The 16,315-nt window shown below is 41.5% G+C and overlaps 1 protein-coding gene across 4 annotated transcripts in view; it reads right to left on the bottom strand.

The window, feature by feature from the left end:
* atf7ip (activating transcription factor 7 interacting protein) overlaps nt 1–16,315 on the bottom strand; it is a 39,427-nt gene that overhangs the window by 6,782 nt on the left and 16,330 nt on the right. The window contains exons 1-8 of one of the 4 annotated variants that reach the window (XM_061679103.1): nt 13,116–14,197; nt 10,119–10,637; nt 9,668–10,040; nt 6,621–6,799; nt 4,619–4,756; nt 3,612–3,683; nt 3,428–3,513; nt 1,841–1,908 (exon numbers count right to left, since the gene is read on the bottom strand). In XM_061679103.1, coding sequence (XP_061535087.1) covers nt 1,841–1,908; nt 3,428–3,513; nt 3,612–3,683; nt 4,619–4,756; nt 6,621–6,799; nt 9,668–10,040; nt 10,119–10,637; nt 13,116–13,247 — 1,567 coding nt within the window. In that variant the 5' untranslated portion in view covers nt 13,248–14,197. Of the gene's footprint in view, nt 1–1,840; nt 1,909–3,427; nt 3,514–3,611; nt 3,684–4,618; nt 4,757–6,620; nt 6,800–9,667; nt 10,041–10,118; nt 10,638–11,097; nt 13,059–13,115; nt 14,200–16,315 lie in introns of those variants that run through there. The other 3 variants (XM_061679106.1, XM_061679105.1, XM_061679104.1) reach the window with 3 other exon arrangements.

Here is a 16,315-nt window from a genome sequence, read left to right as displayed (position 1 = left end):
TGGTGAAGAAAAAAACCCTTCACAACAGTTGGCCAGATCAAGATCAGTCTCCAGGAGGTAGGTGTATGTGTGTCAAAGACAACAGTCAAGGGAAGACTTCACCAGAGTGAATACAAAGGGTAGGACACAAGATTTAAATAAACTGATTGAGCATGAATTTCACTTGCTGGAGACAAGACGGAAGGGAAAGTACCCCAAGAACCAGCAGGAACTGAAGACAGTTGCAGTAGAGGCAAGGCAGTGCATCAGCAGAAATTAAATCCAGCGTCTGGTGATGTTTATGCGTTCCAGACTGTTAATGACTGTTAATTGACCGCAAAAGATTTGCAACCAAGTATTAAAAAGTGAAAGCTTGATTTATGGATGCTAATTTTGCCCATTAATTTGCTCCATTACGTTTGGTCCCTTAAAAAGTAGGAGGCATATACACAAACTGTTCTAATTCCTACACCGTCCAACTGATTTGGACGTAAATACCCTCAAATTAAAACTGAAAGTCTGCAGTCCACATCTTGATTTCAAATCCATTGTGGTGGTGGTTAGAGTCAAAAAGAAGAGAATTGTGTCAATGTCCCAATAATAATGAACCTGACTGTAGATTCACTACAAAAGAGTGTACCAGTGAATTGTTCGTCAAATCTTGATCGTACCTTACAACTAACGAAAACCCACAATTCACCATTTTAGGAAATTTGAAAATTACATTACAAAAAAATTCTTAATCTCAATATAGAAATTAGGTAGGCAGTCACTTTCTGAAATGTAATTAATCTGTATGAGTTGCACTTTTTGAATTGAACGACTAAATAAATGTAGTTAATCCTAAAATATTTTTTAAAATGTATGCGGAACCTGTTTGTATATCCATCCATCCGTTTTCTGAGCCACTTCTCCTCAGTAGGGTCGCGGGCGTGCTGGAGCCTATCCCACCTATCATCGGGCAGGAGGCGGGGTACAACCTGAACTGGTTGCCAGCCAATCGCAGGGCACATACAAACAAACAACCAGTCACACTCACATTCACACCTACGGGCAATTTAGAGTTGTCAATCAACCTACCACGCATGTTTTTGGGATGTGGGAGGAAACCGGAGTGCCCGGAGAAAACCCACGCAGGCACAGGGAGAACATGCAAACTCCACACAGGCGGGGCCGGGGATTGAACCCCGGGTCCTCAGAACTGTGAGGCAGACGCTCTAACCAGTCGTCCACCGTGCCGCCCTGTTTGTACATTGTTTTTCCATCCATCCATCCATCCATCCATTTTCTACCGCTTATCCGGGTCGGGTCGCGGGGGCAGTAGCTTTAGCAGGGACGCCCAGACTTCCCTCTCCCCATCCACTTCATCCAGCTCTTCCGGGGGCTCCCGAGGCGTTCCCAGGCCAGCCAAAGGACGTAGTCTCTCCAGCGTGTCCTGGGTCGTCCCCGGGCTCTCCTCCCGGTGGAACGTGCCCGGAACACCTCACCGGGGAGGCGTCCGGGAGGGATCCGAATCAGATGCCCCAGCCACCTCATCTGGCTCCTCTCAATGCGGAGGAGCAGCGGCTCTACTCTGAGATCCTCCCGGATGACCGAGCTTCTCACCCGATCTCTAAGGGAGAGCCCGGACACCCTAGGGAGGAAACTCATTTCGGCCGCTTGTATCCGCTTGTTTTTCAAAAATGTACAATTGTAAAACACGAAAGCTATGCTGTTAATTCCTGAACAACTTTGCAAAACCAAATTGCAAACAGAGCCACTGGACGGGTGTACTTGTTCTTTGTCTAACTTTGTCCTCTCTTTATTTTTCTGCGATACATTACTCAACCCTCAGTGAAAGAAGGGTGACGACGTGACTCACCAGCAGTGTGGGGTAAAGTAACAGCTGTTGCTGGGATCTGCTTCACCTCCACTGGTGTCCGGACTGGCCTGTTTAGAAAGATTCAAGGCTTAGAGTCGATAGGCCTCAAGCAGACCAAGCTGCCCTCATTGGGAACAACTGACCACGTTATGGTTCATTTTATTGGTCTTTATTGAGCCATCTTTGAACAACTTTATTCAGCAGCTTCATTCTCAAAACTAAAGCAGATACCTTAGTTCTCACTATTAGTCAGCATGTCACTTTGGCCTTTTCATGTGTGCTGACAATACCACAAACAATATATATGAATCATCAAGGATTGAAAATCCTTTTAATATGAAATGGTTTTAACGTACATTGATGAGAATCTAGTCCTATGACAACTATATACACCACAATGACAATTGTCCCAGTATGCTTCTGTTCCTTTACCACGGGGCTGTTAAAATAAAAAGCCATTTCTGTCGTCAATTTTTTGAAAGAATTCGGGTCTCCTCTTCACTCGCAGTATTTCATTGATAAGGTCACGAATCTCTCTCCAGCAGCCACTGGGCAGGTCCGGGAATCTACGCTCGATATATGTCCTCATAGTCCTCCTCAAGTTCTTGGGCAGTGCCTCCTTGCCCAATAAGCCCACATAGTTGACCGTTTTCACCCAGTTGCAATAGATTTCATAGGGGACTAAGTATCGAAATATGTAAGAGGCGTAACGGTCAGGCCGGTGACCGTCCATATTTCTCTTGGAGTTGTGGTACAAAACTTTCTCCAAGTGGGCAGGCAAAGGGCGGAGTTTAATGTCCGCTTTGCATTTTCCTTCATTGTATTCGGCCAGATCGTTTGCCAAGGTAGTGTTGCGTGCCTTTTTTTTCTCCTTTGCCTCCACCTTTTCTTCTTTTCCCTTCTCTTTCTTGCCATAGTGTGCAGAAGTCTTCCCGTCACTGAGCGCCAGTTGCTGTCCGGGCGACTTGGGCGGCGGCCCTACCGCCTGCCGACGGAGCACGCTGTTGGAAGGAGAGGTGCAGTTGTAACTACACTCTGCACGGCCCGCAGAAAGGCTCAGCTGTGATATTGTAGAACGTCACAAGACTCAGGACCAGGACCCAAGCAGGTGTGCAATACAGACCTGGGCATGTGTGTCCAAACCAGTCTGAAGAAATCAAGTTTTACGTTTAAGCTGATCCTGATAAACCGAAGATGTCGAACATGGAATGGTATGGATATGGTGGATGAAAGGATTCTTTAGTTTGTCCATTTGTGTACAATTCAGTAATTTACAGATAGCAACCCGGGACAATGTCAACTATTCACACTGTGAACAGCTCAGTCCAGTATTGTCACGTTCATACAAGGGACAATGTTTTCTTTTTTCTTTTTTTTTTTCCACACAAGCAAACACTGCAGTCTGCTGTACGATTTAAAGAGTGATTAAATATAGCTATGATTTCTTTTGTCATTTGATGTGAAGTTGATGGGAAAACAGCTTTCAAAACCTTATTGTTAAACCAATGACCAAAACCTTAAAAGGAAAATTTGAATCTCTAAATGGCTGGCAGGGATAAGCATTTATTCTCTGTATGGACACTTTACCGTTGAACTTGGGGGGTATTTCCAACAGATGATGTCTTGGCAGCAGCAGCAGCAGCAGAGGCAGCAGCCATAGCAGTGGAAGCAGCCTACAAACATTGAGACATCATACCCTGTGAATACTTCCACACCTCATCACTCGCTTAACCAATGCAAACATTTCAGCAAGATCAACCCTATTTCTCACCTCCTGTTTCCTTTTGTTCTCTGATGCCTGATTGGCCTCCCCAAACTTTTTTGATAGTCGGGCTATTTTGGCCTGAGAAGTAAGAAGAGAATCTTAAAATTTGCAAAAATTACATGTGTTCATGTTTCGAATTTCTGTTACGGTACAGAGGCGTACAGAGTTTGCAGAGGAAACATATAAGCTACTCCGTAAGCAAACACAGTGCAGCTCAGTCTCTGGCTTACAAACGTCAGTTGTGCCCTGGGGAATTATTCCGCTTTATCGGTCACCGTCGGGGACCTGGGTTCAAGACCCCGACCGGACCATGCGCCCACATCCCCCGGACTCACGGCTGTGGTGTCATTGAGCAAGACACCGATACACCGAACTGCTCCCCGGGCGCTTCAGCTGCCCCCTGCTCCAGGGTGTTCCACTAATAAGTGTGTGTGTTCACTGTGATGGGTAAAATGCAGAGAACAAATTTCGTGTGTATGCATGCATGTTCATGACAATAAAGGTGATTCTTCCTCCTCTTCTGTGCCAGTGACATATAGTGACAGGGAGAACAAATAAAGACTCTAGAAGATGGCAAAATGTACATGATTAACCTGCTATCCATCTGCTTTTTGAGACATTTTTGTTTGGTGGCGTGCCATTTTTTCATATTTAAAATACGTGCCTTGGCACAATAGAGGTTGTAAACACTGGCTTAATCATTCAGATTGATCAAACAGTCACTGTTGCGCGTCTACATTTTTCATTTCCTAAAAAGTAGGCAAAATATTGAGACAGTGGTGAGACATTCTGATATCATTTTATGTTGTTAATTGTATACACAGATTTTCTTAATATGCTCTGACTTGCCCTCTGAACATATAAAATATAACATGTTTTCAAAGGCTTTTTTTTTTTAATTATACATTTTCCCTCCTGTTCCCTCTATAAATGTGGGTTGCTACTTTGCAAAATTAGGGAAATGCAGCACCCCAGGTGACAACAGTTAAGAACCGCTTGTTTCTTGAACTTACTTGGAGAGTATTAATGGCCACTTGGTGTTTTGTGGCACAGTCAATCTTGTCAACTCTGCCCTTCAACTCTTGGAAATGTTTCTCAAAAATTGTCATCTCAAGGTCCCTCAGCCTTTCGCCCACTAACTGCTGCACGATCTAAGAACGTGTAAAACAGATACAATGGTTAGTTATTAGACGTAGCTTACATCTGAAGGTAAATACTGTAAGTTGTGATACTATGGAAAAAGCATGAAACTGGCACAACAGTTCAAATTTTTGATGCACTGAAATTAAAAACCTTGTCCGAAACCAAAAAACGAGGAACTCAGGGCCGTATGCTGAAATCCAAAAATCCAAAAGAAATTACTATGCCAACTTGCGTAAAATTGCATTTATGGCTATGACTGCAAAAGCTGCCAACAGAGAGGAATTTACGTCCGGAACAGTGTCTTAAATTTCCATATTGTTAAAATTATGTCACTGTAATAGGATGAAAATAATGCTGCATACTGCTCAACAATCATTACAATTGTAAGTGATAATAAATTATGGCTTCCCTATTTGTTATTTTAATGCATTTATTTCAGCAACCTTGTAATGGCAGACACATCTGCAGCCAAATGTCTTTTCTTGCATGCTCTTTTTGTATTTCCTGTATCCACTATTGCTGCTGAAATGATGCGAATTCCCCCACTGTGGGAATAATAAAGCTCATCCTATCATTATACATCATCAGGTTATCATAAACAGTTATTGGATTAATGTACCTTCAAATTTATAGGCCCCTTTTATTAAGTGACGTCGCGGACTAGTGATGACGTACTAATTCATTTCTGATTTCCGGTTCAGTCTTGTGCGGCTGTCGAGCGTTATTGTGGATTGCAGTATTTATTCTCTCTAGACACTTATTAATAGGCTTTACACGATCAGGATTTTTGGGGCCGATCACCGATCAGCAAGTTCAAAAAAACGATAACTGATCACCGATCCGATCACAAGATGGAGCAGTGTGTCCATTTACATGACTTGTTAATTTATTGTACATACTTGTGTACTGTATACTGAGTACTGTATCCATCCATCCATTTTCTGTACTGCTTATCCTCACAAGGGTTGCCGGGCGTGCTGGAGCCCATCCCAGCTCAAAATTATTCTCTAGCATTTTAGACAAAAGTGAAAACATCAATGACCTCTAGGGGGCATTCAAGGATTGGCCACTGACATAAGTTTAGGTCAGCGCAACATTACAACATGACAGAAATAATGTTTGTCTGAGACACCACAAAATAATCACACACCGATGACATATTTTTAAACGACAAAATTGAAAAAAACTTTATTGGTCGTCAGATAGTTACAGTACTGCGCCACAAGTCAAGGCTAAAAATAAACTAGCTTTTGGATTCATACGCAACGGCGACGCAGAGTTAAATGTTTTGTGTGTCGCCGATCGGTGACGTCATTGTACGGATCGGCGAATTATGACATGAAATCCGATCAGCATTAAATGCTAATTATCGGCCGATACTGATCACACTGACCAGATCGTAAAGTCTACTTATTAATCTGCCTGCTAGTTTGCTCTTCAAATTTGGTTACGCTACGCTATAACGCTATTCCAGCCAGACCTATTTGACATATTTACTATGTCACCCAATCGCTTATCTTGGTGTTTTGCAACTTCATGTCACGATAGCTTAGCAATTAGCATAGCTTCTCAGTCTTCTCCATTTAATTACTCCTTGTCCTCCCTTCGTGATAATGGTACTCCACAGAAGTGTAGCTTATTCGCTCCCATGGAGGACATGATTCGTGATTTATGCTGCATTGACACCGGACGTGAAGCGAACATTCATTCCTGCAGCTCTCCATCGTTTATTTGGCTAGCTGGAGCTCGTAGGCAGCAGGGGCGGTGCAAAATAGTGTGGAACAAGCACTGTCCAATACGAACAGCGGAAAGCAGGGAGGTTGGGCAACTGTTCAATGTGGACGCGCTGTTTTTTGTTTGTTCTACACTTACCTTCTCAAGTTTGTGATCACTCCCAGCTTTTGCAGTGATTTTGAGTTCCAGTTGAGCCTCCAATTCTCCTTGTTCCATCTTCTGTCTCTTCCCTTCCCGTTTTATAGAATGCCCTTCTTTGTCAAAGCCCTCTGATAAAGTGCGCTTGATTCCAGAGGTACAATTTCGCTCCTCTGACACTGTTTGAGGAACAAAGACATGGTGAAGATATGCTGTCACCTTGTATATGACATTTATTGTACTCAAATTTAATCACTCACATATTATTTTTCACACAAAGTCTACTAAAAGCAACCAGACAAAAACACCTGTTTTTATATGTGACGCTGCCTAATTTTCTAAGACATGATGATCTGAATTAAGGTCCAAGCAAAGAGGAAGAGAACATGGGCAACCCATTTATACAGTACAAAATAAATTCTACAGATTTAAAAAAAAAAACTTAACATACTGAACAAAATATAAATTGATCATAAAAACATTCCATTTCCATTTGATCAGTTACACGAAAAACCAAATCAGTCGAATACAAAAGTTGGTTATTGACAATAACTTTTTCATGAGATTTGCGCTGTTCATTTTTCATAAAATAATCTTGTAAAGTATTTGTTCATTCTAGTGATGCATGTGGAGGATGTCATTATTTGGTGTTGGAGATTAAGATTTAGGAAAAACATCACAGCATAAATCCAACGAGCCAAGTAAAAGCTATTTTATAGATATTTCTAACTTCCTACCAGTCTGGATGCAGCATTTATTTTGAAAGTGACATTTGAGACCTTGCAAATTGCAAATCTCATTTCTCTTAACTGCAACGTTTCTCACTCCTCGATGTTTCGACCGTGACCCGCAAGTTGTTCTCACGCCGCCATATTAAGACGCAGCTCAATTCTCTTAAATGCGCATCCTTGGAGCATGCATTGGGGTGGTTCGAGGAGCTGTAATCGAGGAACCATCAATGTTTCCTTCGCAGAACTCTTTTAGCTCCTTAACAGTTACGCATAAAATAGCCGCACACCAGCTGGATCGTACACGGAGCAGGACTTCAAGTTAAAAAGTGAATCTTTTGGTTTCGTCATTCCTTGCTGAGTCTGCTTTATTGTGGCCAGTATTTAATACTGAAATGACACTTAATTACAACTAGCAAGTAATTTTGTGAAAATAATTTATCATATCAAAAAACCTTTGATGGGTCTGCACTGTTTTTGAATTCTACGTAACACATAAGTAGCATACCAAATAATCAACATTGTATACATATTTACAAGTCACTATAAATATGCAGAGTTGCGAAAAGTAAAAGTGTTGTTCATATTTGAGTTTAATTTAATACCCTTTGAACAAAGCATCACGTGGACACGTGATGTCATAGTCATAATTCAGCCATTGAGACTATTGATTTGTGACACGTCAAACGTTTAATTAACTTTTCCATGAAATGACAACATTGAGGAGCGAATGTCTCACTTCTCCAAACGTTTGTCTCCGTTTGTTGCGCATAAAGAAATTAGATTTAGTCAGTGACAACTCAGCAGACCTGGCGAACTATGTAAAATTTTGTTTGTTTTTGGTCACCGTTTCCCCTTGCTGTCAGACATGAGTATTGCACATGCACAATTTGGATGACAGGCCTCACAAGCTTTGTCGCTCAGTCTAGAGTGACAAATCGTAGCAGCGTAGTTTCAGGGAAAAAATGCATACTTGCGATACTAAATGCATACATGTTGGCAGGTCTGGGTTTATATTTTTCACGGAAGCAAGAGCCTGCCTATCCCCAGCAGACCTTAGGCGAGAGGCAGATTACATCCTGGACTGATCAGAAGTCAATCAATAATTTGATCCTCATTACATTCGGTCACAATGATAAGTATAAAATAATAATGTTTAATATGCTTTGTACCTGTGAGTGCAAAACATGTCTTCAAAACCAACCTCTGCCATTCGCATATGACCTTAACTATTACAAGAGACAACCATTGGAACGCAATGCCGGCTCCCCTTATCCTTCAAGCAGATTTCAATAATTAGATCATAATGGGCCAAAGAAATTGCCACATTTTCCCACTGCAGATTAAATGCAAACATTCAAAGTAATTAAATCCTGTTGCAGCGTTCCTTGTCATCGGCCTTATATCAACCTCTGTGTAAGAATGAACTTGACACAAATGAATTAAGTGTAGTTTAAGGTAGATTTTGTTACTTTTTATTAGCTATGCAGTGGTGCCTTGAGATACAAGTTGAATTTGGGTTCTGACTCAAAACAAATCATCTTTCCACAATCGAAATGAACGGAAATGCCATTAGTCTGTTTTAGCCTGCCCCCCAAAAAGCAAATGTTGTGTTTGAGGTTTTTAGAAGGAAAAATACATCTCTGTAAAGTTGTACTTTAAAACGTGTATGTGTGTGTGTGTGTGTGTGTGTGTGTCTCCTGTTTTGCCGAACACGGAGGTTGGTTGCACATAAACTCTATTCATTGTGCTTCTCTTTCCGGTGTGCCGGCCTTGGCCACCAGGAGGCAGTACAATACCATACAGTCATGGAGATGCAAACGAAAAAGAATAGTACTACTACTACTACTGTGACTCAGTAAAACGCTTTAATATTGGTATTTTTTGTAGAGGATAAAGAATATGTGCCTGTGACTGAGTATTATTAAATTATCTGTCTAAATGCGTTTCTCTTCAAATATTCGTTACTTCTAAAATGACAACTACTGATGCTAACCGTGAGCATGTCAATGCCATTTTCATGGGGAAAAGCTGTTTAGTTTGAAGGAAACTTCAACTGGAATTAAACATCTTGAAGCCTCTTTTTTGATGAATTATTCGATATTTGCCAACCTACTGCTTATTGTGAACCGAGTTGAATTGAGTTCACTGCCACCATGCAACGCTCATATCTCAAGTTTGTGCTCACAAGTCAAACCTAAAAAGGACGAATGAGGGCTCGTATCTCGAAAAACTTATGTGTGGTCACTCCAGGCACCACTGCATACCTGTTATGAGATATTATACTAACAATATTAAGCAATTGCCAGCGCCTCTTACCTGTATTACATGGTGGAGTGGATGATGGGCGCGATGGCTTCGAAGTCTGACCAACGTCCATTTTCTCCTTTTTGGCCTCCATTTTAACAATGGTAACCTCTATCTTGTCTTGCTTTAGCAAGCCTTTCTTAGCTTGATCTTTGCCAGTCCCATCCTCTATGTCCTTCCCCCGTTTTACATCCACAGAGGAAGAGAGCGAAGGAACGGAATTATTGGAAGTAGAAGACTTTATTTGGGCTGTGTCCTTGGCCTGTGTAGTGTCTGTTTCCATTGGGACAGTGCCATCAGATACTGGATGCAAAGAAGAAACGGATTCTTTAGCAGAGTCCTGATCGGAATCGCTAGCTTTGTCTTCTGGTGTGGTTTGGTCCTCCTAAAAGAAGAGAAATTCAGTTATTCCTTTATAAACTTAAACCACTTTAACAAGCTCAACAGTGACTCAGGTCGTTACCTCGGTCTTTTCCAACTCCTTGGTGTACTCCTGCGGCTCTTTGGATTCCTTTGCTGCTGTTTCAGAGGTTTCCTTCACCGATGATGACGGCAAGCAAGTCTTTTCCTCCTCCTTTTTCTGTTCAAAGTTTATAGATTGGAATGGTGACGAAGGGCCTGAAAGGGATTCGTCCTTTTCTTTTGGACTTTGCGATGGTACGGGTGAGGGGGACAGATTGAGCGACAGAAACGGAGCGGGAGAGCTCAGAGAGGTCACAGAGGCAGGTGATGTAGCGATGGGGGAGTTTGAGTCCTGGTGGCTGTTTTGCTCCAGGTCCTTTTGTCCATCCTCTCTGTGCGAGCCGTTCATTAGAGGCGGCGGCGGAGACGGTTCAGGCGGAGACGGCTCAGATGAACTCGACGCTGCTGTCAACAGAGTGGTGTGAAGAGCTTCGAGTTGCTGCCGATCACTGATCTTCATGGTTTTCCTGGCACGGAATATCTTCTTCTTCTCCTCTGTCACAACAACTTCCATTGCTGCCTGTGGAATGACAAGGAGATATTAGAGGCCATGATGAGCCTTTAAGGGTTTAAAAAGCCCAACCGGTTAATTGGAGGGTCGCTGCATAATCTTTACACCTTCGGTCGGGGTCTGTGGGGATGACTACACTCTGCATAGGAAACTAAAGATTGTAGCTTTTGAGAAGAAACACTAGAGGGCACTCTAGAACCCTATGGATGTCATGGTTGTCCTTTTCCAGAAAGTTCTTTCCCAGATCTGCATACCAACCTGTGACCCGATGGATTTTTGTTTTAACAATTCTCTCAAAGATTCTTCGGTAAAGATCTCTCTCATAACACACACAACTCAATTTGTTTTGCGGTGGAACATGGCCACAGCTACGGTGGAGCTCAGTGAGCCAAAAACAGGATTTTAGTCAGGACAGCTTTACCTGCTCCACATCTAAATTTTAGTTCAATCTATAAAGTCTACGTTTTACCTTTGGCCTGCCATCTGACGAACACAAATGACACTGAAGCTAACAACAAGCTGCAGCAACCTAACCTTCCTCCCATCCCCCCACGCTCCTATTGGTTCAATCCTCAGCCAATCAGAGTGTATGAATTTAGGCCGTCTCGGCACCAGTACAGAGGTTATGCAAAACATGGAAGCTTTTCCGTAGTTTAGAGTGTTGTGCGCATTTTATCTTTGAAGCACCTTTTGAATTTTTAACATGATTCAACTATATGTGCCTTTAATTTGCACACAATGGCTCCATCAGAGATTTTGAAGTGATTTGTATGTATATAAGGGAATGCATAAACTGCAAATGCACAGATTTCTAAAATATTATACACATTTTAAGGCCATATAAATACAAAACATCACAAAAACAACAAAAATAATTTGTAATACAGTGACGATGGCAAGATGATTTCCAACCACATAATAATATGCCTGTGTCTATTTATGTAGGTTAGCCTCGCTGCATTGCTGACCTGCATGACTCGAGATGAAAAGGCTTTGTTTGTATTTTGGTGTGAGAAAAACAAAATTCTCGTTAAATATTACTGATTAGTTACTTCGTCAGATGAGATGCTTGTGCAGATACACAATAATGTCCATTCATGTCAAAAAGTCCTCTTCCTGTAGTGACTCAAAACCATAACATCAAGGTAAATCCCAGAAATTTATTCAATTTAGCATAAACAAGTAAGGAGGGTGTGATCTACAAGCATGATTACCGCAACATTCCAACATCAGCGCACACTGCGCAGAGCTCAATCTCCCCCTCCCCCACCCAGCGACTTCATTTTCTGCGCCAGGATTCAGTGCAGTAACTCAAAATGGCCGTTGGCTCTGCTGTTTGCTGCCAGGCACAACTCTCACTAGCTAGCTGAAAGAGGTTCTCTGTCGGAGGGATCCGGTTGCACTGCTCAGTAACAATGTAAGGCATTTAAGTAAACGTATTTGCTAGCATTAATTAAGCATAAACTGCAAGTATATTTTATTGCAAGTCTACTGGAAGCTTCAACAGGAAGATTGAACATTTACCAAACATTGAGACTTATACAAGTATACTCAGAATCGCTATTATGGATTCATCAGTTGACAATAGCTACCAAACAAGCAAACAAATCCATCCATCCATTTTCTGAGCCGCTTCTCCTCACTAGGGTCGCAGGCGTGCTGGAGCCAATCCCACCTATCATCGGGCAGGAGGCGGGGTACAACCTGAACTGGTTGCCAGCCAATAATCGCAGGGCACATACAAACAAACAACCATTCGCACTCACATTCACACCGACGGGCAATTTAGAGTCTTCAATTAACCTACCATGCATGTTTTTGGGATGTGGGAAGAAACCGGAGTGCCCGGAGAAAACCCACGCAGGCACGGGGAGAACACGCAAACACCACACAGGCGGGGTCGGGGATTGAACTCCGCTCGTCAGAACTGCGAGGCAGACGCTCTAACCAGTCGGTCACCGTGCCACCACAACCAAACAAAGATACACAGCTACCGTAAACCAGATATCTAGTGCATTAAGTCTAGGATATATAGCAGCCACCCACGCTGAAGTCAAAATTAGAAACCTTATCACACCACAAATGACTCAAACATGAGCATTTAAAACTTCTGCCACAAATCAAAATTGCTTCCTATGATATTTGGCAGAACCTGCTAACATCCGGGCAAATGTCAAAATTGTATCTAATGTTATCTAATTATACTACACTTTGGTCTTTAAAGTGTTGTGTTTTCGGGGAAGAATATTTTTCAAACAAAATGCGTATTTATTATAGTTGTGTTTCTACAATCAATTTTACTAGCTAAAATGCTACACAAACGCTATACTATATAGCTACAATGCTAATTCTTGGACTAGCTTAGCATCAAAGAATGACCTTGACAAAATATAAAGCTTCACTGAGAACAGTGTACAGATTGACTGACATATATGTATAAAAATATCTATGATCAGCTGCATGCTTTAAAATCAAAGAATTGTCAACCTTGAGCAGGAAGTTTAAGATTGCGGCTTTTGTTGCTTTGTAATTGTGGGGGAAGGGAAAGCCTAAGCAGGCCAGCAGGGGAACATATGAGGAAGGAGGAGGAGGAGCTCTTTTCGGACTAGTCCATTTCATTCTTACTGGTAGGGGTGAATCATGTGATAGGGTGTGTGTGCTATTTTGCTTTTGTTATTTACCCTAACCCATGACATCCAACAAATAGTCTCCTCACATTTATAGAGTGAATACTATAGGGCTCACACAACTGCATACTAATCTGATGTCTATATAATTTTACAGTGCGGTGCAGAGGTTCTAAAGAACAACTCGAACCAACAGTGCACGGATAGATGACACCTACACTTCTCACAAGAATGTGTCACGTGTAGTTGGTCACATGGTACTGGTAATGTTTCCATGAATATTTAAAAAGGCCATATTGAAGCCATACCGTTATGCTTTTAATACATTACTACTACAACACTAACTTCTTTGGTTAGCATAGCATAGCAAAATGACATCCGAGCAAATGACTTTGAACATAACCTATAGGGCAAGTGAAGCTACAATGAACTTCAATTCATATCAAAGGTGATATGTATATAAAATGTTAAATGTGCTTTAAAAACAAACAATGGTCTATCTGTATCAGGATACATGATCTCGACCCCTGATGATTGTGGGGGAAGGGAAAAGCTGTGCAGGCCTGCAGGAAAACAGACTGAAGAAGGAGGAGCTCTTCAAGACTAGTCCATCTTGTTCCAAGTCGGGGTGCATCCTGCGATAGGATGTGTGATCTGATCTACCTTGTAATATGTGCTAAAACTGAAAGAACTGTCAAGCTTTTCAAGATGTAGATATCTGATTTCTAAATTAAATAAACCCCAAGAAAATCATTATTACTTATTAAACAAATAGTTAATCCTTTGTGTGTATAATTCTGTAAAAATCTCATGTTGACACCATGCTAGGGTACAGCATAGTGATCGTCAATAATAAAAACTGTAGCTAGGAGCACAGACAGACAGAACGAGAGTAACTTGCACAAGCAGTTGCCAAGCAACACCCCTCCCCCAACTCTAGCACGGGCTAGTACACCGTATGGAAAACTACAGCCAGTATGGACTAAACCATTCAGAAAAAGGGCAGGGGAGAAAGGGAAATGTCCTTTGTCGAGGGCAAAATTAAATCAAGGTCAAAGACTATCCCAGATTACACATCAGGTTTATAAATGGATTAAGTTGCTATACCCAAAAAACTGACTAACGCTTGAGAAACTGTCCGAGATTCTGCTTTAGTGGTTTCAATTTGTACTGAGGAAAACAAGTTGTGGATGCTTACAGTGGAGTTTCTCGTGTTTTGGGAGGAGTGGGCTTTGATTGCTATTATATTTTTATACCCCCCCCCCCCCCCCCCCCCAGGTGCTCATAAAAACGACTCGACCAAAGGAAAGATAAAAGCATAAGGGGAGGAGCCTACTTCAGACCATACCATTAAGTTAAAGAAAAAATATTTTTCAAAGCCATTAATACCATGCCACAAAAACAAGAAAATTGGTGGAAAATGATTTTTTTTTTTCAATAAACCTAAAGAATTACATACAGAGGCACAGCACAGACAGCTCCAAATTCCACTCAACCCATTTGCGGCAGCAACCCTGCTCTGCGCCACACACAACTGCGTCCCCTTTCCCCCACCCCAGCCCCCCTTCCTTTTCTCACATGGACTGAACCACTGTGAAATGGTTGTGGTGAAATGGTAGCTTATTCAAAAAGGCAAAAGGGTCAAATATTCATGTAATTAAAAAAATCTCATTACCATTAAAGGCACCCAAATAGGGTAATAGGAAATTAAATGTTAGGGGCTTTACATTTTTTGCTTACGATACATGTATGAAAAGAAGCCGAACAAGCACTTCATGGAAAAACATGAACGGAGATGGAAAACGGAGCAAGACAATTACCACAAAGGTTAATTAACAAAAAAAAGGCATTTTGTCAACTATTAACACAAAGTCAAAAGATGAAAAATGTAGTCAAGCATGGTAGCCTTGCAGCGTATGAAAGCAGAGCACAGTCGGAAACACTGCAAAGCCTCCATCTGCCCTCTCGCTACCAGAGCAGACAAAGCGGTTGTTGAATGGACTGAACCATTCAGAAACGGCTGAGGGTATGAAAACAACGGGGGGTGGGGTAAAGAGAGAACTAATGCTTAAAATTGACTTGAAATATACTAATTACCTATTTTTTAAAGTTTGCTGTGTTGTTCACAGAATGGGTTTAATTTGTGATTTGATCTTTTCTTAGCTATAAAAATGAGGCATATTTTTTGTATATGAAGTATCAGATGAAGAAATGTTAAACGTGACATAAATGAACTTTAATTAGCAACTCCAATCAATCTTCTTTAAAAGCCCTGTTATAAGAAATAAACAAACAGCATGTAGGTTCTTTGCCCATCCCCCACCTCGTGATAGTGCAGAAACACAAAATGGCCACCAGTTCTCCTGCGAGCAGCATGCTCTGCTGAGACATGAGCAGATCCTTGAACAGACTCCGCCTACCACCCAGGAAGAAAAAACAAGGGAAATCTATGAGCAGAAAACTGCATTTTCATGTACGGAACTGGAAGGAAAAACAGCATGAACGCTTATAAACATAAAATGAAATTGGATTTCTCTTGTTTATGTTGTTGCTAAGAGACCACGTTATATGATGACTATTTAAGTATGAGTAAAGCGTTGAGACAAACATCAAGTGTAGATCTATTTTTTAAAATACTGTATTTACCTGTATTTATAGGAGCAGTCAAATTCAAGGCAAGTCAGTGAGAACTCAAGAGTCTGCATTCCAATAATACTGCGCAGGGTGCATATGGTTCCCCTCCCCCACCTTCACTGTGCTCATCTGGATTCACTGAAACTCAAAATGGCCACCAGGTCTGCTGGTGCTCTGATCCTACTGCCTTGGATACATCTTGTGTGACAGCACTTATTATTGTTATTATTATTATTATGATATTTTTTTCTTTGCATAGTTCTCAACAAGTTACTTAATGAATATCCAAACAGACAACGATGTTGAGTAGTGATGAACCAGATGCAAATTTCGCACAATACTGATAGTAGCGTTCGTAATTATAACCATGTTCTCTTTCTCCACTGGGTCAGCATGGTTTTTAAATGTTATCCGATAAATATCAAA

Source organism: Phycodurus eques, chromosome 6 (assembly GCF_024500275.1).
Source record: "Phycodurus eques isolate BA_2022a chromosome 6, UOR_Pequ_1.1, whole genome shotgun sequence".
In the NCBI taxonomy this organism is placed as follows: domain Eukaryota; kingdom Metazoa; phylum Chordata; class Actinopteri; order Syngnathiformes; family Syngnathidae; genus Phycodurus; species Phycodurus eques.
Note: the sequence above shows the minus strand (reverse complement) of the source record. Positions and strands in the feature narration are given on the sequence as shown.